The sequence below is a fragment of the Lampetra fluviatilis genome, chromosome 12 (genome assembly GCF_964198595.1).
Source record: "Lampetra fluviatilis chromosome 12, kcLamFluv1.1, whole genome shotgun sequence".
Classification (NCBI taxonomy): Eukaryota; Metazoa; Chordata; class Hyperoartia; order Petromyzontiformes; family Petromyzontidae; genus Lampetra; species Lampetra fluviatilis.
The window spans coordinates 260,516-283,074 of NC_136286.1; the positions used below are offsets into that span (position 1 = coordinate 260,516).

The 22,559-nt window shown below is 51.8% G+C and overlaps 1 protein-coding gene across 4 annotated transcripts in view; it reads right to left on the bottom strand.

Moving 5' to 3' along the window:
- ADD1 (adducin 1) overlaps positions 1-22,480 on the bottom strand; it is a 26,104-nt gene extending 3,624 nt beyond the window's left edge. For 2 of the 4 annotated variants that reach the window (XM_078861262.1, XM_078861265.1), the window contains exons 1-14: positions 22,360-22,480; positions 15,303-15,509; positions 12,966-13,125; positions 12,570-12,721; positions 12,306-12,386; positions 12,060-12,209; positions 7,455-7,598; positions 4,872-4,970; positions 4,506-4,682; positions 3,668-4,003; positions 1,427-1,552; positions 957-1,046; positions 691-844; positions 99-176 (exon numbers count right to left, since the gene is read on the bottom strand). In XM_078861262.1, coding sequence (XP_078717388.1) covers positions 99-176; positions 691-844; positions 957-1,046; positions 1,427-1,552; positions 3,668-4,003; positions 4,506-4,682; positions 4,872-4,970; positions 7,455-7,598; positions 12,060-12,209; positions 12,306-12,386; positions 12,570-12,721; positions 12,966-13,125; positions 15,303-15,500 — 1,945 coding nt within the window. In that variant the 5' untranslated portion in view covers positions 15,501-15,509; positions 22,360-22,480. Of the gene's footprint in view, positions 1-98; positions 177-690; positions 845-956; positions 1,047-1,426; positions 1,553-3,667; positions 4,004-4,505; positions 4,683-4,871; positions 4,971-7,454; positions 7,599-12,059; positions 12,210-12,305; positions 12,387-12,569; positions 12,722-12,965; positions 13,126-15,302; positions 15,510-21,993; positions 22,144-22,359 lie in introns of those variants that run through there. The other 2 variants (XM_078861264.1, XM_078861263.1) reach the window with 2 other exon arrangements.
- Between the last annotated feature and the right edge of the window lie 79 nt (positions 22,481-22,559).

A 22,559-nucleotide genomic window follows, 5' to 3' on the forward strand; every position in this document is an offset into this window, starting at 1 on the left:
GGATGCATGTCGCGGTATGCGTTGGGTATTTGTTGGATTGAGGGTGTGCACTACAAAGGTGTGCGCGGTAGCAAGGCGTGTGGGCGTGCATGTGGTACCGTCGGCCTGCTTTGGAGGCGTGGCCGGCAGCACCGGGGCCTTCTCCTCCCCTTGCTCCTCGTGCCTCTCGTTCAAGTCTGCCAGGCGACACGTCACACGGGGCCAACAAGTGATGCGTTAGTTCTGCCATCATCGGCTATTTATTTAACGAATGCTTTTACACGTGACTGTCACACAGTTAGAACGCCAGATATGCAAGGTTTTATTTATTCATCATCGGCTATAATCCACTGCTGGATAAGGATCTCCCCAAGCCACCCCCCTCACAATCCCGCGACGTAAAAATCCATCCAGCTCCGACACAGGAACTGATTTGATCACTCCATCTGTGAAGTACGTCCTTTAGAGCTGCGTTTCCCTCATTTAGCTATCACTCCGTCATTCATTTTTGCTACCATTCTTGCTCACGGTGCATCCTGCCCAACACACTCTTTTTTAACGGCGATTACCATGTGTCTAACGTGTTTTTTTCTGATCGAGGCATTGCAACGAGTCTCAGTGTCATTCTCAGCATGCACCTCTACGTGCTTTTGTCATCCATGTGCCTAAATAACCGAGTGGCCATAGCAATGGAGATAATGGGTTTTCAACCTGCGCCGCCAGGTTGCTGCTTGCTTTCCACCTCCCGCCGGTACTCCTCGATCTCGCGCTCGCACGACTTGCGGAAGGGGTTTGGCGGCGCCGTCAGCTTCACGTCAGTTTGAAACTCCTTAACGATGATGGCCTTCGATGCCGCCAGCACCTCCTGCACGCAACAAAGCACCATCAGCAACAACCCCCCCCCCCCCATCGTGATCACACGCGAGCAGTGTGAACGTGGCATCACGCATTCAAGAAACCGCAAGCCAGCGCCTGACCTGGCCCTGGGGTCGCTCGATGACGGCACCACACAGGAGCTGGGACTGTGGCCCTGCTGTCTTCACGTCGTGCCGGTAGTGCTCACGGATCTGTATACACGTGCACCGGCATGGGGTGGGGGGGATGCCCAGTGTGGGAGGTGGGAGATGTTCAACGTTGGGTGTGGGAAAAACAGAGGGACACAACGCTTCACCCAAACTGGCTTTGCAAACAAAGATGTCACGGAGTGCACATGCGTGCAGGACTGCTGGAATATTCACTGACTGTCGTACACACTCGCACACAAAACACAAATTCACATAAACAAGCATACAACAACCACCATTCACCACTTAGCGGTGATGTCACTCGGCTATGGGTTACACTTACCAAAATGACTAGTAAATGCATCACCTGCGTATATGCACGCAGGTACACTGGCATACGCACACAGGCACACGTCCGTGTGTACGTGACAGAGATGGCATACCTTGTTGCGTGTCTCCAGCACCTCCCGTGGGTCGGTGCCAAGAGGCACAAACATGTTGCTGTCTTCAACCTTGAGGGGGGCACCGCCCCCCCCAGCGCCCTTGGGTGGATCTTCCGCCTTGAGCCACTGTGCGGCAGCCAGGGGGGCGGCTGAGGTGAGCATTACTGCGCACACAAAACAGCGTGCCGTGCGTGCCAAGGGGGGCGTGGGCCCCACCGCCGTGCATCCTGCATGCCTCGTGCTTACCGGCCAACCCTGCATGGAACGAACTTAAACCTCGCTCCACCAGCAGCCATGAGGGCCGACTCTGTCTGGTGATGACTTGCCAATTATTTCGATAATTTCAAAATACAAAGCAACAGGCGAGAAGGAAGCTATTACAGGATTACAATCTCGAGCCATCGTTGCTTTTAGCAAGCATGCACATAAATGAAAGATAATAACAAAAAAAACTGAAGTGGTATAGATATTATGATTGTCATGCTGCATTTTATGTGAATACTGAATATAGCTTGGGCTCGCAGTGTCCGGTCAGAGGCACAACGCCTATCGTGCCGCTGAGCGCGCATTACAGCGCCCCGAGACGACGTCCCCACTACTTAAACGGCTTCGAGCACCTGCAAAACACGGCGCGCGTTAGAACACGCGGCACAGCAGCACAGCAACGCATCATCGGACGTCGGCGAACTGCACCGACGGTAATAACGAGCACAGCGACACCCATGCAGGGAAGAGGCGGGGGGCAACACGGCCACCATGCAACCCCGCCCCCCCCCTCGGCCCCGCCCACGCGTGCAGGCCCTGCCCTCGCCCCCCTGGCCACGTGCTCGGGCCCGTGCGTGCGGTGGTTATCTCTGCCCGATTTTTTTCTAACAAGTGGGTCAGCCAGGTCAGCCAGGCCAGCCAGGCCGTGTGAATAAAACAGTGCAGTAAGAGCCTTTGCCTATTCAAACACTGCAAGTCTAGCGGGGCCCCAGGCCCATGTGAGGGCACGAGGGGGGAGAGGCAACAGGAAGAGTGACGCATAAGTAGCCAGAGGAGAGGGTGTGAGAAAGAGAAAGTGAAAGAAGTCGTGAGAGGGGGAGAGAGAAAGGTGGCGATAGCAGGAGAGGGAGCAAGAGGCAGTGAGAGGAGAAAGATGTTGGGAAGAGGGAGGGAAAGAGGAAGTAGAGATGGACGGAGAGCACAGAGGAAGAGAGTGGGAGGGGAGTTGCCTGCACGGGTGGGAACACGGACCCCCCCCCCCCCACATGCGGGACACCGCCACGACCACATACACTAGGGCACGAGCAAGGGTAAACGGAACAATGCAAACATAACAGAAAACAAAACATAAAAACACAGAAGTGAAACACAAAGATTGACCAAAGATGCAGGTTCTTCCATTTTCCTTCTCACGAGGGCTCGCTGTACATGCCCGAAGCCCCCACACCTAAACCAGAATAGAAATACGAGACCGCAGTATCTTAATAGAGAAATTATGACATGCAAGTTTTACAATACACTCATTAAAAAGAAACTGAAACAATGAAACAAAAATATACCCCAGGGTGCACGGAGGGCAAAATGAGCGTGCGGGCATGCAGCTGGCAAAATAACCCTCACTTGCAGTCACTCTCGGGGTCACAAGACGGCAAAGCCAAGCGGCGTATTCACGGCACCGCCGGTGGAGAGAAGGCAAGGCCGAGCCGCTACCCCGATCCGATGGCATCGTACGGTGGGGCGGGGGTCATCCCGATGAGTTGGGTCAAGTTTAAAAAAGAGTTCCATTCAGCAGTGGCGAGGGCACAAACCGTCATAAACATTAAAATATGTTCTCGTTACCAACGAGGGAATTAGACACGGGAGCAAAAACTCGCCTCACTCCAGGCTGAGGGGGGGGGGGGGTGACCAAGAGGGCTTTCGCTGGCTTGGGTTAGAGTTCAGGTTAGAATATGGGGATAACGTTAGTGTTAGGGTTAGGGCTATGGTTAAGATTAGCTCCAGGATTAAGGACAGGACACGATGTGACAGCGCCGATTTGACGAAAACAATTGGCACTGGCAGCCAAGACGGCGCTTATATTATGGATGAGCGCACCAAGCAATGTAATCTTCCTCTCAGACATGGAGCCCGTCCCTTCACCCCGTGCCTCCACTCTACCAGCGGCCAAGCTCACAGTGACACCACCAAGACGGACCAGCATCAGCAGAAGCACTAGTAGCACAAGCAAAGTGTAACAAGTTGTAGAGAGGAACAGACCAAGCAGTTTGTGATACAGCTGGGCACGCAGACACCGGAGGAGAGGGAGGACGCCAGCGCGGGGGTTCGGTGTGTGTTGGGCGCCCACACCTTAGTCTTGGGGGCGCCCGCTCCGTTGCGCTGGTCCTGCGTGACCTCCACGCGCATGTAGGCATTGGGCGAGTTCAGCCAGCGAGTCTTGTCGCGCTGCTGCCGCGCGGCCAGAAACTTGAGCGGCGAGTGCACCATAGAGTCATCATCGAGCCCAAACGAGGTGGCTGGGATTTCCACCTCGCCGCGCTGGCGCGGGCGCTCCCTCATTACGGGATTTCTGTACGCGTAACCTGTACGGTAGCCCTGCACATGCGCACACATACACAAGCAGACACACAGCGCCATATCAGCCCAGACGTTCTGTCCCCTATGTACTATGTAAACAAATCCGCACGATCGATTGCACATTTTGATCCGCACTGCGAACTTCATCTCACACAGAAAACAATTCTGCTTATGAAGAGGACACACATTGGCACAAATGGATGTTTCAGTTTTAAGTGCAGTATAAATCTAAGTTATGGATGAGTGCCATTACATGTTTGATCAATTGACACCATGGACACATATCGGGCAATGGCACATCAGCCAATGGCCCTTCTTCCTCAAAAAAAGACAGAAGCCAGGGATATAGATTTCTAAGAGTTGGAGACTGCACCTAATACCAAGGGGCCTTAATTATATGAGTAACATGATAAAATGTTGCTAGTAGATTGCATTGTGGGATTATTTGTTCTCTAAAATCTAGTTTAGGTCATCCACTGTTGCTTCCTTCGCTCCGCTTGCCCTCGTCCTCGGGACTCACCATGCTGTCCATCATGCGCATCAATGCCTCCAGCTCCTGCTCCCCGACGCCCCACGTATGCAAACCAGCCATGTTCACGTTGCCGTGAGTGACGATCCCTTGCGTACGCGCCCGCAGCTTCTCCTCATCGAGCAAGATCACGTTGTCGACGCTTCCGGCACTGGCCAGTGTGCGCACCTGTCGGAGGAAAAAGGGGTGGGGGGCACGGGGGAGTGAACCGCTGAGTCTTGGTGGGGGCACGCATTGGCTGCGTGGGGCCACAGCGTGTCCAGATGCAACACCGGCCGTAGGCCCGGCACGCTCGCGCACTCGGTGGGTGGGGGTCTCACAAACCCGGCCCCGGCCTTGCGTATCTCGCACACTCACCTGGACCTCGCAGGCCATCACGAGGTTGTATAGGTAGTGAAAAGCCTCCTCCACCGTTTCCCCCAGTGCCACCAACCCATGGTTCCTCAGAATCAGCACCTACAGCCAGGAAGCAGGGGTTCATCACTCCACGGCTACAAGTCGATCGGGTATTGCATGTAGATGGTACCCACTCACACACGTGTTTCATCGCTGCAAAGTCCTCACGGCCATGCAGAGTCCCTATGGCCCAACACTGGGCTGATCGTCTGTCGGGTCACCGCGCACCGCGATACAGTGATACCATGACACATCGCACAATGTAAGGTCGTATTGTCTATCAAAATATAATTTCATTGTTGGTGATTTTTTTTTTACACTTTAATCTTGTATTTTTACAAAATGTTTTTTTAACACAATAGTTAATCATTATAAATGTCTGCATTATGCATGAAACATGCTTGTGTTCCTGCATCCCTACTTCGTTGCCTACACTATTGCGGAAGTCCGTTTGAATATTTCCTTTGTAACCGACAGCACTTGCATTATAAGCATTACAGACTGTAAAGTTTAATAACTAAGCTCAGTGGGCCTTAACTGGTAAAATAAAATAGTTTATTCGTTTTTACAAGTAATCTTTATTCGTGCTGAAAGTACAGCAAAGCTCAAATGACCGTTAAGGTGCTCATCTTCTGTTTACAGCCACAAGAAAGTCATGGAAATTCTAATTTCGTACGGCCCGGTACTGTCTCTCCACAGGACAACCACTGTTTACTTCCCCATCAAGTGACCATCATTGTATTGACGCTAGAGGGATGATGGGCTGCGTCAACCCCCAACCAGGATTTGAACTCGGAACCCGATTGTGAGCCGCTCGCCCTACTGCCGAGACACCCGGGCCGGTTATACAGAGCTATGGTAATGTAATATCACGAGAGTCATCGTATCGTGACAATAAAGCGAGGGAAAAAAGTATTTGATCCCCTGCTGATTTTGTACGTTTGCCCACTGACAAAGAAATGATCAGTCTATCATTTTAATGGTAGGTTTATTTGAACAGTGAGAGACAGAATAACAACAAAAAAATCCAGAAAAACGCATGACAAAAATGTTATAAATTGATTTGCATTTTCATGAGGGAAATAAGTATTTGACCCCCTCTCAACCAGAAAGATTTCTGGCTCCCAGGTGTCTTTTATACACGTAACGAGCTGAGATTAGGAGCACACTCTTAAAGGGAGTGCTCCTAATCTCAGCTTGTTACCTGTATAAAAGACACCTGTTCACCAAAGCAATCAATCAATCAGATTCCAAACTCTCCACCATGGCCAAGACCAAAGAGCTCTCCAAGGATGTCAGGGACAAGATTGTAGACCTACACAAGGCTGGAATGGGCTACAAGACCATCGCCAAGCAGCTTGGTGAGAAGGTGACAACAGTTGGTGCGATTATTCGCAAATGGAAGAAACACGAAAAAACGTCAATCTCCCTCGGCCTGGGGCTCCATGCAAGATCTCACCTCGTGGAGTTGCAATGATCATGAGAACGGTGAGGAATCAGCCCAGAACTACACAGGAGGATCTTGTCAATGATCTCAAGGCAGCTGGGACCATAGTCACCAAGAAAACAGTTGGTAACACACTACGCCGTGAAGGACTGAAATCCTGCAGCGCCCGCAAGGTCCCCCTGCTCAAGAAAGCACATATACATGCCCGCCTGAAGTTTGCCAATGAACATCTGAATGATTCAGAGGACAACTGGGTGAAAGTGTTGTGGTCAGATGAGATCAAAATGGAGCTCTTTGGCATCAACTCAACTCGCCGTGTTTGGAGGAGTAATGCTGCCTATGACCCCAAGAATACCATCCCCACCGTCAAACATGGAGGTGCAAACATTATGCTTTGGGGGTGTTTTTCTGCTAAGGGGACAGGACAACTTCACCGCATCAAAGGGACGATGGACGGGGCCATGTACCGTCAAATCTTGGGTGAGAACCTCCTTCCCTCAGCCAGGGCATTGAAAATGGGTCGTGTATGGGTATTCCAGCATGACAATGACCCAAAACACACGGCCAAGGCAACAAAGGAGTGGCTCAAAAAGAAGCACATTTAGGTCCTAGAGTGGCCTAGCCAGTCTTCAGACCTTAGTCCCATAAAAAAAATCTGTGGAGCTGAAGGTTCGATTTGCCAAATGTCAGCCTCGAAACCTTAATGACTTGGAGATGTGTGCAAACCTGGTGGCCAACTACAAGAAACGTCTGACCTCTGTGATTGCCAACAAGGGTTTTGCCACCAAGTACTAAGTCATGTTTTGCAGAGGGGTCAAATACTTATTTCCCTCATTAAAATGCAAATACATTTATAACATTTTTGACATGCGTTTTTCTGGATTTTGTTGTTGTTATTCTGTCTCTCACTGTTCAAATAAACCTACCATTAAAATTATAGACTGATCATTTCTTTGTCAGTGGCCAAACGTACAAAATCAGCAGGGGATCAAATACTTTTTTCCCTCAATATATATGCTTCAGCAAGGCCACACATTGCAGGCCACGGGCTCCAGCGTCACGGCGGCGTTGCAGGCGTCGCCCCCATCGCTACCTACCTTGCTGGTCGGGCCAAGGTTCTTCTGCAGGTTGGCCTTCTCCTCATCATCGACGAGAATGCCCTCATAGTCGTGGTATGTCACCTCTCCCAGTATCATGGCCTCCTGTGAGATGGGCAGCAGCCCACACTTCATAGCCGACACCTGTGAGTGGGCAGCATCAACCACAATGATGGGGTGAGTGGGTGAGAAGGTTTGTGAAGTTTGTGAGATTTGCGAGGAAGTGGTTGAGTAGATGGGTGGGGGGTGAGTATGTGAGTCTGTGGCAGTGTTGGACATGCCCATCAAGCATTTTGTATCAATTAAAAAAACGATTACACATGCAATACAGTAGTAAAATTGTGAAACCATCTGCGTTGCTACACTGAACATAAAAAGCACCACACACATCTATTCTACGAATACAAGAACAAGCATTATAATTAGTGTGTAATTTATTCATCATGTGATTATTAGGTAGATGGGTTGCCAATACAGCAGCATGCTTACAGTGGTTGGGGGATTGTAGCTGCCAACACTGGCCGTGGCCAACAGAAGGAAGGAGCTAAGACATCAGTGAGTGAATACAGCAAACCCTCTCTATCCCATACCTGTCAACCCATACGGTTTACCTGTATTCTTGTACAGGGAAATTGAGTTTTCAGGTCCATACGGCGTACAGCCATTTTCAATACGGGCAAACATATATGTTTTGTCTATTTGTGTATCTCCCTTGTGATGGGACTTTGTAGGATGAACGCTGAGATTTATAAGAGCACGGAGTGACCAATAATGTCTGAATTTGTCTGTAATAAGGTAGGCACTGATAAGGGGTTGACAGGTATGCTGTCCGTGACGGTTACATTGAACACGCTCGCGAATGCAGAAACCTTGTTCAAATGGGATAAATGGGGCTATGTTCCTGGTACTATTCAACATAGGTGATAAATGATAAATGTTTAATAGCAATTACTACAATAAATACATAATTTAATATAAAGAACACTTTTTTTTATTACGTTTTATGATGACGCTTTGACGATGAAGGAGGTAGTGGTGAGGAATTCAGGAGGATGACTCCTCGGGAGATGCAGGTGTTTCATAACAACGCCACGCAGTTGTTATCATTTTAGCACTCTGGGGCGGTAGCGATAGATGCAACACTTTCCCTGATTGCATCCGTGTTATTTTCAAATGGACCTTACAGTCGACTCGTTTATACCAAAATGTATAAACGAGTAGACTAAGTTCGTATGAAGTAAAAATGCAAAATAGCGAGTTCCGAGTGGGATTACTGCGAGACTTGAGGACTAAACGGGCCGCCGACAGGGGGTCGTGCCTAATCTTCGCAGACAAGTTTCAAATGTATTAACATTCTGCACGCACCTGTGGGTGGTCTGGCACTAGGTACACCCGCAAACACTGGAGTCCGGTGGGTCGCGAATAGGGAACTAGTACACATTTATCAGCTTACAAATATGTGAAAACTCGCAAATCCAGAACTCTCGCATAGTGCGGGTTTACTGGACTTGCAAGTCGATGGCCCAGCCATGTCACTGAATACAGAGATTTATAAGGAACACGTGCAGTACACAACAGTGGCCAACAGGGGGGAGTTGTGTTGTGGAATGTTAAGCAAAGTTTAACATTCCCAAGAACAGATAATTGCGGTCATGATATAATTTGATTAAAAAAATGTTTTTATACATTTTCAAACAAGGATGGTACATGATACACATATGTACATAGACAGTGATGGGTGAATGAATGAGGTGGTAAATGGGTGAATTCATGTATGCCTGGTTTGAGAGGGTAGATGGATTCAAGGAGTGATTAGATGGGTGGGTTAATACTGGTAGGAACGAAGTGGACCAGACCACCAATAGATTAATGTGTCCGTCCGTCCGTCCGTCCGCGTTTGTCCGTCCGTCCGTCCGCGTTTGTCCGTCCGTCCGTCCGCGTTTGTCCGTCCGTCCGTCCGCGTTTGTCCGTCCGTCCGTGTATCAACATCGCCCCCTACTGCAAACACTTGGAATGACCCTGTCTGACAAGATGGCCGCCCGCTCCCCCTGCGATATGTGAATTAAACAAGATGGCCGTCGCTTGCGGCGCATCACGGCAAAACTTTAAACTTCGCTTCAAAATTACTTTACTGAAACGCAGCACGTTTATTTAAAAAATTACGTTACTGAAACGCTGCACGCTTTTTAACACAGAGACAAGAAACATTTATTAACACAGAGACGAGATACATTTAATCGCCTTATTTGTGCACGAAAAGCACGGCACGAGGCCTAGTGCGGCAGGCTTCGTGAGGCCTAGTGCGGCAGGCTTATTAACACAGAGATGAAACGCAGCACGTTTATTTAAAAACAATTACTTTACTGAAACGCAGCACGTTTTTTTAACACAGAGACAAGAAACATGTATTAACACAGAGACGAGATACATTTAATCGCCTTATTTGTGCACGAAAAGCACGGCACGAGGCCTAGTGCGGCAGGCTTCGTGAGGCCTAGTGCGGCAGGCTTATTAACAGAGATGAAACGCAGCACGTTTATTTAAAAACAATTATTTTACTGAAACGCAGCACGTTTTTTAACACAGAGACAAGAAACAATTATTAACACAGAGACGAGATACATTTAATCGCCTTATTTGTGCACGAAAAGCACGGCACGAGGCCTAGTGCGGCAGGCTTCGTGAGGCCTAGTGCGGCAGGCTTATTAACAGAGATGAAACGCAGCACGTTTATTTAAAAACAATTATTTTACTGAAACGCAGCACGTTTTTATAACACAGAGACAAGAAACATTTATTAACACAGAGACGAGATACATTTAATCGCCTTATTTGTGCACGAAAAGCACGGCACGAGGCCTAGTGCGGCAGGCTTCGTGAGGCCTAGTGCGGCAGGCTTATTAACAGAGATGAAACGCAGCACGTTTATTTAAAAACAATTATTTTACTGAAACGCAGCACGTTTTTATAACACAGAGACAAGAAACATTTATTAACACAGAGACGAGATACATTTAATCGCCTTATTTGTGCACGAAAAGCACGGCGCGAGGCCTAGTGCGGCAGGCTTCGTGAGGCCTAGTGCAGCAGGCTTATTAACACAGAGATGAAACGCAGCACGTTTATTGTTGTTGTTGTGCATATTGGCAGTGGTACCTGACTCGGCTGAATCTGCAGCCCGGCAGCGGCAGAGCAGAGGCAGCGAGAGGCCTCGTCGCTGCTGCTATTCACTCGCTTATAGTTCTACCGTGTTCACTACATCTGTCGTGTTCACTACATCTGCTGTGTTCACTACATCTCTGCCGTGTTCACTATCATCTCTACATCTCTGTCGTGTTCACTATCATCTCTACATCTCTGTCGTGTTCACTACATCTCTGTCGTGTTCACTATCATCTCTACATCTCTGTCGTGTTCACTATATCTCTGTCGTGTTCACTATCATCTCTACATCTCTGTCGTGTTCACTACATCTCTGCCGTGTTCACCACATCTCTGCCGTGTTCACCACATCTCTGTCGTGTTCACCACATCTCTGCCGTGTTCACCACATCTCTGCCGTGTTCACTACATCTCTGCCGTGTTCACTACATCTCTGCCGTGTTCACTACATCTGCTGTGTTCACTACATCTCTGCCGTGTTCACTATCATCTCTACATCTCTGTCGTGTTCACTATATCTCTGTCGTGTTCACTATTATCTCTACATCTCTGTCGTGTTCACTACATCTCTGCCGTGTTCACCACATCTCTGCCGTGTTCACCACATCTCTGCCGTGTTCACCACATCTCTGCCGTGTTCACCACATCTCTGCCGTGTTCACCACATCTCTGCCGTGTTCACCACATCTCTGTCGTGTTCACTACATCGTATTCACACGCAAGTATTTCTACTTGTGCTGCAATCTTTGATTATTTAGCTGCTGGCTGCATGTTTGGTGGCGATGCTACCGTTATAGCAGCACCAACTGCGGTTGGTTCTGGGTCCATGGAAACGACGCTTTTCACTGCGAGTTTGTAAAGGGTTCCAGCAGCAAATGCGGTCTCTGTTTCAGCAAGCATCTTTTCAACGTGGGCGTCCAGACAACCATTGGGGTCTTCAAAGTCGTGGTTGTTTTCGGTATCCATGTCGTGCGCGCGAATAAAAACTCGAAGTGCCAAACAAACACTGCTCAATGTAGTACTGTTATATGAATATGCCAAACGCCCGTTTATTCAACTCTATGTAGACGACATAAAATGCACCAAGGTGCCGTTTACTCCCTCTATTTTATTTCACCTTTATACTAGTAAATGCATTCGAGTTTCCCCATCTAAGGTCAATTAATCTCAGATGTGATCGTTTGGAAATGAAAGACTACGAGTCTTTAAATCTCACAGCGTTTATTGTCAAAACAAACACTTTTAATTAACGTTACACTAGAATACAGTATTTTTTTCTTTAACTCCTCTATACCCGGTCGATATCCCTGTACCGGTACTAAGTATTATTCCTACCAGCCCACCCCGCAGGGTCCTGTTTCATGAATGTGTGAGTAAGTGGATGGGCGAGTGAGTAGGTAAGTGCTGTGTGTGCGACTGAGGGGGCGTGACGAGATTACTTACGGCCGTGCCGGCAGGTGTATGCACGTGGATCACACATTTGATATCGGGCCGCGCGGCGTAGATGGCGGAGTGCAGCGTGAACCCCGCCTGGTTAATGCCAAGGTTGGTGCTTCCACGGTCAACTATCTCACCCTGCAGGTTCACCTTAACCTGCACACGCGTTAACAGCACCGGCAAAAATCTTTAAACAAACAAATAAAACATATAGCACATGGGAAGGGCTTCAACTGAGATGTGAGCTCTTACCAGGCTGGAGGCTGTAACCTCGCTGAAGAGGAGACCGAATGGGATGAGCAGGAAGTGCTCCTGCTCCTTGTTCACTCTCGCCTGCACACACCACATGGAATCAGCAACACAACACGAGCCAACATCTCAACCACACCGCACGGGAGAGTGTCACGCCACACCGCGCACTGTCAGGGTGGTACAAGCCGTGGCGCTAACACCAAGGGTGAACCTGTGACGCCCTTGGGCAACGAGCAGTAGTGCGGTGGCCATGTTGAGGCTCACGCTGAGATGGTTGTATATGAGCTGCGACCAGCCGTAGAGGTCCACCAAGCGATAGACGGCCGCCAGCTTGCAGCGCAGCAGCTTCTCCCCTTTCACGTAGGTGCTCGACTCGGAGCCACGCAGGTCATTGATGGGGATCACCATCCCGACTCCTGCTCCACAACCCGTCCGGGGGCAAGGCGGCAGTGAGGGCGGCGAGATTGGGGCAGGAGGGTGGCACGCAACACATCCACACATGTGGGACACCGTTAAGGACATCACCCTCCACGTATGAGTCAACCCCCCCCGTCCAACTAATTAAGGCCATGAGAGGGGAGTTGCGGTGTTTCCTGCAGCAGCATAACATCACCGGCGATTGAGGATCGTGGTTGTGCTGTGTTGTCTTGCGTGCGTTACCCATGTTGAGCCCCGTGATGCCGCTGGCCGAGGGTGTAGGGCACGGCCCAGGAGCTGTCAGCATGTAGTCTGCGATCTGCTGCAGTGCCTTCAGCCCGGAGATGTCCTTTCCCTTCTTCATCGTCTCCTGGATCAGCGATTCCAGCTCATCCCGGAAGGCCTGAGAGTGACAAAAGCAACAGAAAACAAAGAGGTCTTTCAACGGCTTTCAGCAGAGTGTAGGCCACCTTTTCCCTCTTGTGATGTTGCTGCCCTCAAACAAACGAGGTCCTCCCTTCACCCAAAATCAGCGAGGGTTGTGGAGGAACTTGGCAAGAACCCAAAAACATGATTGAATGGAGCTCTTCTATTTCTGGATAAATACCAGGAGATCTCCGTTGTTTTAAGCCGGCGAGCAGCACAATGTACGGCTCACATTGTTGGGCCCCCACCGTCTTTAAACATAACCACGACTTGGCACACAGTGAAGGAGTTTCAGGCATTGGGCAAAGAGCCTGAGACCACTCGCTACAAATGCGGTTTAGGTTACAGCTGTATGCATTTCCCTCACAGATGGGAATAGCCTTGGAACTAAACATTCCTTGACAAAAACTAAAATTGCGCAATATGTAGCCACAAAAAAGAATATACAAACACAGCAAACCACTCACCAAGCCCAAGACAAACACCCAGGCCCCGCCCGTTACAGCACACGCCAAAAGCACAAGGTGCCATGGAAATATCTCAAACAACCCCTTCATCGCCGAAGACAGAGTGGCCCAATGAGCGAGGTCAATGTTTTAAAATGGAACGAGAACAAGATGTATAAAAATGTAACAACGCTGTAAAGAGGGACTTCTGAGCACTTTGGGAACACGAACTGCAGCCCCTGAGAGTCACTCAGCGCAAACAGGACTTGGTGAATGGTTAACCTTGTAACCTTGCGGTGCAGAGTTCCCACTGCTTCACAGGCACCACACTCCCCAACCCCAACTCTTGGCACAGATCAGCACCGCAGCCAAGGGTCAACACCATTCACATGGCTATGCTGCCGCAGGGCACCGTGAACCAGTACAGTACAGCACGTCCTCCCCCAGCTCCAATCGCAGCAATGTGGACTTTACACTGAATCCGGAACCCAGCCACCGAGAAGCGCACGATGAAGACCCAAAGCCACAAAAAACAAGAGGGGCTCCCTCTAATAGGGCGCATAGCTCCGCATTCAGATCCCACATGGGGGCTTCGGGCCAATTCCGTGTAACGGCAGCCATCCCCCCTTGACCCTACCTGCTGGAGTCTCAGCGCCATGGGGGAGTGACGTGGGACGATGAGCCCTGCCTGAGCAGCACTCAGTGACCCGCCGTCGAGTGCTCACAACCCGAGCGGAGATTTTTCGTTCGTGGGATTAACAGCAACGCACGCCACTCTCTGGCCCCTGTGCGGTGACACCTTGATCACCGTTGGGCAACCGTTCGCCAAGAACGTAGCACAGGAAGCTACAATGCGCAGTGTCGCAGCAAGCGAGCGATGCTCAGGCAACCTCCCAAGCACAGGCAGGCACCACACCGAGGCACAGAGTAGGCGGGGAGAGGAACGGGGAGGGCGGGACACGTTTCAGCCCATTAATGTTTGATAGAAAATGGTTAGTGGCCATTAGTGACAGGCTCCAGGTTTTATTCCGCCAGTGTGGACTCCAGTGATTGGCTGAGTGGGATTGGGCGGGGGGTGGGTCCCTTGGGGTCTTTGAGTGAGTCACAGGGTAGGGGAGGGGAGTGTGCCGTTTACGCAATGACATCACTGGCCATTGCAACACCCACACCAACGCACTCGGCAATACCGATCTTCTGGACACACAAGTCAAACGTTTTGCATATAAGAGGGTTTGTGTGTAGCATGGTGCAATGTGGCGGCGCATGACATGGCACCGTGTGGTGTGTGACATGGCCCTCGGTTACACGTCGGCAGTATGTGTGGTGCAGTGCAATGTTTGCCTGTGGCGTGTGAGGTAGCGCCGTGTTGTGCTGCGTGGTGCGTGATGTGGTGTAGTACTTGTATGAAATGTGATCTGATGCTGTGCGGTTCTACATACTCTGTGATTTGATGCTGTGTTGTAGAATGTGGTGCTGCGTCGTGTAATATGGTGTGGTACAATTTGTGTGTGGTGTGTAGTGGTGCGTGCAGTGGTGCGGGATAGTATACGTGTAGTGTGTGACCCGGTGCTGTATGGAGCAGTGTGGTGTGTGCAATAGTCTAGTATATGTGTGGCATGTGATATGGTGCTGTGTGGTGTGTGCAGTGGTGTGGTATAGTATGGGTGTGATGCCAGACTGTGTGCTATCCTGTGGCTCGACGCGGTACCGGGCTCTGCAGAATGACAGACACGCGCTTGCGCTGCTCCATCATGTTGAAATCCTGCCGCAGGTCGGCAGCCATGTTTCGCTCGCGGAGGAACTCGGGGTCATCCATCCGGTCCAAGTAGCTCTCTCTGGGGGGCTCTGCAGCCACGGGCGCCACCTCCACCACCCCGCCTCCCTCCTGGCCCGAGTCCCCGTTCATCGTTCTTCACTGCACGCACACATACATACACAAAAAATTCAACCCATCCCTCCCCCCCTACCGTACATTTACCCAACATGGGCTAAAGCACATAACCACTCCCAGTCACAGCTGCAACCTTGCTCACAGCGAGGGGCAGTGTTATGCAGCAGGGGTTATAGCGCAGCCGTGGGCAGTGACTGAACATGAATTGTCCACCAATTACGATGACAAACCGCACCGCGTTGCTGATGAAGCAGCTGTAAACCTTTACAGATGTGGAGGATAACGAAACAATAAAACCTGCCTGCAATAAATAACGTAAAGCAAACAGAATTGCGTTTACCGATTAAAATGACTCTGTGAATGATCTTCCATCTCTAAGCCAATTTTATCAGGTCAGTACAGGGCTGCCATCCCCATAGTCGGTCTACACAATCAGAAATGCTAGTTCTGCAGACAAAAACAAATCCTGAGCAAAGTGTAGTTATTTATTAGCGTTCGCCAGACGAATATAACGCATGTGCTGTTTAATTTTACTGCCGCCAAAACGCCAACCCGCTCTGTCTCCAGGCCAACCGTTTGTGGGGCTGAGAGCTCTTACAGGGCGAAACGAGCCAAGTGGCGCTCGTGATAATCATCAACGTTCGGCTCTGGATATAAAACAGACATGTGGAAACCCGCCGGGTAAAATGGAACATTACACAACGCCACGCGAGACCCCACCACAGTTTCTGTTTCCTCACGGTTAGGCTGCGCTGCGATGCTGCTAGACTCTCCAAGAAGATCTCATCCAACCTCCATCAGTAGACGCCTTTCCGGCCTCGTACCATGCCGAGTAGAATTTTATTTATTCTGTCTGTTTTCTGTTATCAACAGTAGGCGGTGTTTCCGGCACCCTATTTATTACCACCAACCCGCAATAAGCAATCTCTCATCCAGCCTGCGATTTTCTTCCGCTTTGTTAGTTCGTTACAAACCCAGACAGCTGGGACTTGTTTGAGTCAGAGACTACATCAAACCCACATATCAAAGCCACACAGCAAACCAAAAGAGCAGTCCCATTGCAATAATTAGTGCAAAATAACGTACAATGGATTATACATATATCTGAACAATGGACCCTCCTGAAAAAATATTGAGATACTACGAGGCTTTCCTGGATATATAAAAGGGAATTATTGTTACCCAAGATACCACTGAGCCACCAGACAGCACTGCTTAAGTCTCAACCCTACACGACACTACCCCCCCTCGAAGCCAGTTTAGTTCCCTTTTCGTGATGCCTTAATGGGAACCTCCATTATCAATATCATGCTGCCCATGCACTCATTTTATAAGAACTTCACTGGAAACTCCCTTGGGCCAAGCGACCCCGCACACCACTCCGACTGGGCAAAATTGTGCACGGTGAACAATCCCGTTCATCCCCGGTCACAGGCAGTGGTCGGTACAGAAGCTCAAGTTTGGCAGCATTTGGGATGCCGAGCTGGCAGTCATGACAGGGGGTGTTAACGCGTGAAATGTGAAGCAGCCAGGTGCTTTCGGACATCATCAGGGAGTGAACGCTCACACGCAAGGACATGGTGCATGAGCAGCCAGGAATCCTCTGGCACAAACCTCTGCAGGGTGGAATCCCATCCCACGGCACCAACACCCTGGCATCACGCACTATATGTCACCAGGACCTGCGATTGTTCGCCAAGTGCGCAGTTGGCAAATCTTTACACTCCCAACAAGCAGCACCACAACGCTGGCCCCTCCAGTAACAGACAAGGGAGTACCGTGTGAGAGAAGAGAAAAGTGTGCAGGTCTGCCAGTTCACACGGCAGTTCCAACACCATCGAAAATAATCAGAAGCTCGGCTGACCCCCCGAACCTGAGCTCATGCCAGCAATTAAATGTTCCCATCACGTGTGGTCGCAATTACCGCAGGGCTGCAAACACCACACAGAACTTGGAGCACACGTCACGGCCATTGACAATCCATTATCGTTACGCAACCTCCAACTGGTAACTTGATCAATAAAACAATTACTGTATGAGGCATAACGAAACACCACTTGCCAGTATCTCTTGCTGTGACCACGAAGATAAGTGAGCTCTGGGCTGCCTCGCATAAAACCCAGATGGCACAGCACTGCCATTATCTTACTGAACCATGTATCTTGCGTTCCAAAGTGGTTAGCACATGCTGTAATGTTTTCTGGTATAAACAGTGGACATAGCTTTGCTTTCCCTAATCGATGCCCCTGCATTGGTCCAATGTAGTCAGACTCCAACCGGTGATACTCTGTGACCGTGCAGGTGTGTTTGCGAGTGCAGGTCGTTGGAATAAGCTTGTGTTGGAGTTTTGCAATTTAAAAAAAATCTTAAATTAAAACTCATTTCTTTAGAGTTGCGTTTTGTGTTTAATTTGTCTTTCTGCACCTCGAATTAGCGGTTGGCTACGTACGGTGCAAAATAAGTCCAACATACAGTGCTTGTTAAATTGAACTTATGTTGGAATGAGGAAGTTTTGCAGAGAGTGGAGTGTGTGTTTGATAGCGTGGGTATTCTTGTTCTGGAATGTTTGTTGTTGGATTTGGTGTGTGCTTTTGGGAGTATTTGTACTGTAGTGTGTTTAGTTCAGAGCAGTGGTGTAGTGGTTAGTACATTGTGCTACAAACAAGGAAACTTTAAACCTGATTCCCAGCTATGCTAACATTAGTGGCGAGTGATATCAGAACCGGTCCTACCTCACTCACTTCACGTGACTTCAAATGTTACCTCACCTAGGATCCGTGCTGTGCTGCTGTCAACACCACTTGTGAATAGTGGCTGTTGCTGAAGTGTGTCGGAGTGAGCATGTATTGGAGTGGGGGAGCGGTAGTGTAGCGGTTAGCGCACTGCGCTATGAGCCCGGCGACCAGAGTCCGATTCCCACTCACCGCCAACACCAGTGACGAATATCTGTTCCGGTCTTGGTCCTCCCCTAGGTCGACTCGGCCTCAAATGAGTACTTGGTACAGTGAAAAAACATCGCCACTGGGGAGACAAAGACAATCGGACGTGGTGCTAGCCACCTACCGCCTCGTGTGCTATGCCGGCCTTCATAGGTGCTGGCCAACAGCACTTGCCCCAACAGTTTGTTAAGGCTGTACGGGGGATCTTTGTCTATGTGTATTGGAGTGAATGCGCGAGAACAAGCCCATGTGCGCACGCGCAACGAATGAAGTGTCCACACACAACACACAATGAAGACAGGAAGTTCGGAGCCCCCTTTCCTGCCTCCAGCACTGTCTTCCTGCAGCCGATGTGGCCCCGGGGCCCGACACCCATTGTCATCTTTCTTAGGGGGCAGTGCTCTTCTCGCGAAATCCTGCCACATGCAAACATACCTACTTACTTTGTAGGGCTGCAGTGTGGTGGAGAGCCAGCCAATTCATTTTGCATGGTGTTAAATGCAAGGGTCCGCATTGTGATGCTAATGAGCTATCGGTACAATTTACACTGCGCGGCTCTCAGAGCCTTGAGTGAAGTCAACCGAGGCACACAAAAACATTGCGCCACCTGCAACTGGTTCAGATGAAGCTAGACATGGGAGTCCAGCCTGTGCGCTGCTCCATATGCACAGAAATGAGATGCAGTTCTCTTGACTGCAGTGAGCTCTGCACCAAAACCAGTGGACAATTAAAGAGGCCTCTGCTTCTCGCATGAATTATTACGGCTATGCAACTCGTAAAAGCAATCGCGAACTGCAGCAAGCCACCACCGCACGCACGTGTAATCTGAAGCAGCTCCTGCACATTGCAATATAAATCGGCAGTGCTGTAAATCCACGACGAGCGCCATAAAACTCCCACTGCCTTTACACGGAGCAGCATCGGCGGCCACTGTTTGAGACCAGAGCCCAGCCACTGGCTGAGATCAGCCACTGGCAGAGACCAGCCACTGGCAGAGACCTGAGACCAGCCACTGTTTGAGACCAGAGACCAGCGACTGGCAGAGACCAGCCACTGGCTGAGACCAGAGACCAGCCACTGGCAGAGACCAGAGACCAGCCACTGGCTGAGACCAGAGACCAGCCACTGGCTGAAACCAGAGACCAGCCACTGGCAGAGACCAGGCACTGGCGGAGACCAGAGACCAGCCACTGTTTGAGACCAGAGACCAGCCACTGGCTGAGACCAGAGACCAGCCACTGGCAGAGACCAGAGACCAGCCACTGGCTGGGACCAGAGACCAGAGACCAGCCACTGGCGGAGACCAGAGACCAGCCACTGGCGGAGACCAGAGACCAGCCACTGGCTGAGACCAGAGACAAGCCACTGGCAGAGACCAGCCACTGGCTAGGACCAGAGACCAGCCACTGGCGTAGATCAGAGACCAGCCACTGGCTGAGACCAGAGACCAGAGACCAGCCACTGGCGGAGACCAGCCACTGGCGGAGACCAGAGACCAGCCACTGGCGGAGACCAGAGACCAGCCACTGGCTGAGACCAGAGACAAACCACTGGCAGAGACCAGCCACTGGCTAGGACCAGAGACCAGAGACCAGCCACTGGCTGAGACCAGAGACCAGCCACTGGCGGAGACCAGCCACTGGCTGGGACCAGAGACCAGCCACTGGCGGAGACCAGAGACCAGCCACTGGCTGGGACCAGAGACCAGCCACTGGCAGAGACCAGCCACTGGCTGGGAACAGAGACCAGCCACTGGCTGGGCTGAACACTACCAGCTGCCACCGGTCCCGTCACAGGCGCCTCCACGCGCTGCGTGTTCACGTTAAGTCCACGAAATCCGGGGAGCATATCCCGCCCCTCCTGACTGAACCCAATGCTCTTGCACGACCTTCCCCGGGGTGCATTTATAAACCAAACAAAACTGGACCCAGCCGGCGAGCCATTGCGATGACTCCCAGATTACAACGTAGAGGCATTAGGCATAATCACCCGCACGTGTGAAAACATTTTCTGCTCGCGAACTGTAAGCGATACTGATTGTGCAGCCACCACCAACTCCGTAGATTGTCCCCAACTCTCGGTTTACGCGGATACGAATAAAAGGAAATGTCACACGACAGCCTGGCGATAACACGAGGCCCCTGCGAGGTGACTTTGAGCGGCAGATTCCAGCCGATGGCTTCACAACAGTGGATCCGGAAATCGAGCGACCTCGCACATCTCTGGGAAACCGAGCCCAGTTGAGGAATCCGATAAACCGCCCCCATTGTGTGTGGTTCCTGCTCAGACAAGATGGGAGTTCCGAGCCGGCATCTGCACACAGCGCCTGGGGGGGGGGCTGGACGAGCCTCCCTCCCGGGACATCGCTCGCACGCAAGCGCCAAGTGCAGCGTGTGAAGAATGAACGCCCAACCCAAGGCAACGACGACAACGACGCGCCTGGCCTGGAGAACACGGCCGTAACTTCAGGCAACTGCAGAGGGGCTTTTACCAATTTCTAATTAACACGGCAAATTCAGCCACAAGCATAGCCACCCCATGTGGAGTTTCAGCACTGATGGGGCACCCCAAAAACACAGAGACCCCACTAATCAGATAACCCGCCACTTTCAGGGACCCGTCTGCCTCCACCGCACTCTGCTCTCAGCTCATGTGCCCGCTACGCAGCCTTAATGGAGCACAAATAATTCGCTCGCCGAAGGCTGCAGAGTGCAGGGCCGCCACCCTCCCCCCGCTCCGCGGAACTTCGGGAACCCGCAGCGGGCGGGAGCCGTCCCCGTGATTGTTTCGGCGTCGCTCGCCGCTCCTGGGAACTGCAAATTGGCTCGACTTGGCTCGACTCGCCACCCTGCACGCCTTTTTGTTCGGTGCCCAAAGGGGCGAGCGTGGAGGAAGGAGGCAGGCACAGGGTACCCCGGGTCGCCTCTCCCTCCCCGCGCGTCCTCCTCTTGCGTGCCCGTGATGGAGGCAAGAGCCATCGAGAAGCCACTCGAGTCGGGGGCGAACAATGGAACCCACTCGGCGTGAATGTGAACGACACAGCGCCGCCTCCTCCTCCTTCCTCCTCCTCGTGCTACCCCGTCCCTCGCTGCCCCGAGATCCTGGAACGAGGGGGCCAAGGGGACCAGAGGATCCGGCCCCACGGAGACCCACACCCAGACCCCCGCCGTGATCCGCGGGTCCCCGTTACCTTAACCTATGGCTCGGCAGGCGTCAAGTCACCACCACCCCGAGCCATGCATATTAACGTGATAAACAATTAATCACGACGCTGCGATTTATTTTAAATTCCCACACGCGCGGCCTCTTGTTCACCTCGGCCACGAGAGGTCGGGGCCCCTGGGGCACAAATCCCCGCCGGTGTCGCCTCGGTGGCCCCCCGCCCATCGCTGTCGGCCCAGCTCTGGCGGCAACGCGGTCAGGTAAACGACCTCGGTGATGGGCACGACGAGGGCCCGTCCCTGCATTGCCCTCTCAACGAGGCTGCTCTCTGCTCTGGTCTTGCCCATGGATCTGCTGCCTTGATCCTGGGTTTGCCCATGAAAATGCGTTGCTCGCGCTTTACCCACCATGCTGCCTTGCCCCCTTCGCCTTGCCCCGAGCCTTTCCCTGCCCCCCACGTGGATGCGGCACGGCCCAGGGCGGACGCGTAACCCAAACCGCGGCCGCGTGCTCCGCGTGAAAGGCGGCCAGCGACCTCGCGTTGGGTCGGGGGGGGGTCTCTCGCGCCGCGGGGACCCCGGAGCCGAACCGCGCGCTGGGCCCCGGCGGGGCGGAGCCTCGCCAGGGAGTCGTCTCTCCGCGCTGGGACCGTTATCCGCGACGCTCCCTCACGGCACAGACGCAACGAGACCGCGATGCCGCGGTCGCGGCATAACCCGGGAGCGTCGGTCGGGATGATCGCCGCGGCTCCGAGGTGCCTGGGACCCACTCACCTGGGTGCGGTCGCGGGGCCAGAGTGGTGAGGACGCACTGCGGACAGCGGACGAACACCGCCTCCAGCGCTAGGCGCGCAGCGGCTCGGGGAGGGGCGGGGCGCGTCACCGCGCGGAGCGATACGACGAGCCGGACGGGCTCGGCGACCAATCGGATCGAGCCTGCCCGAGGCGACGCGATCCGGCACGTGCGCGCAGCC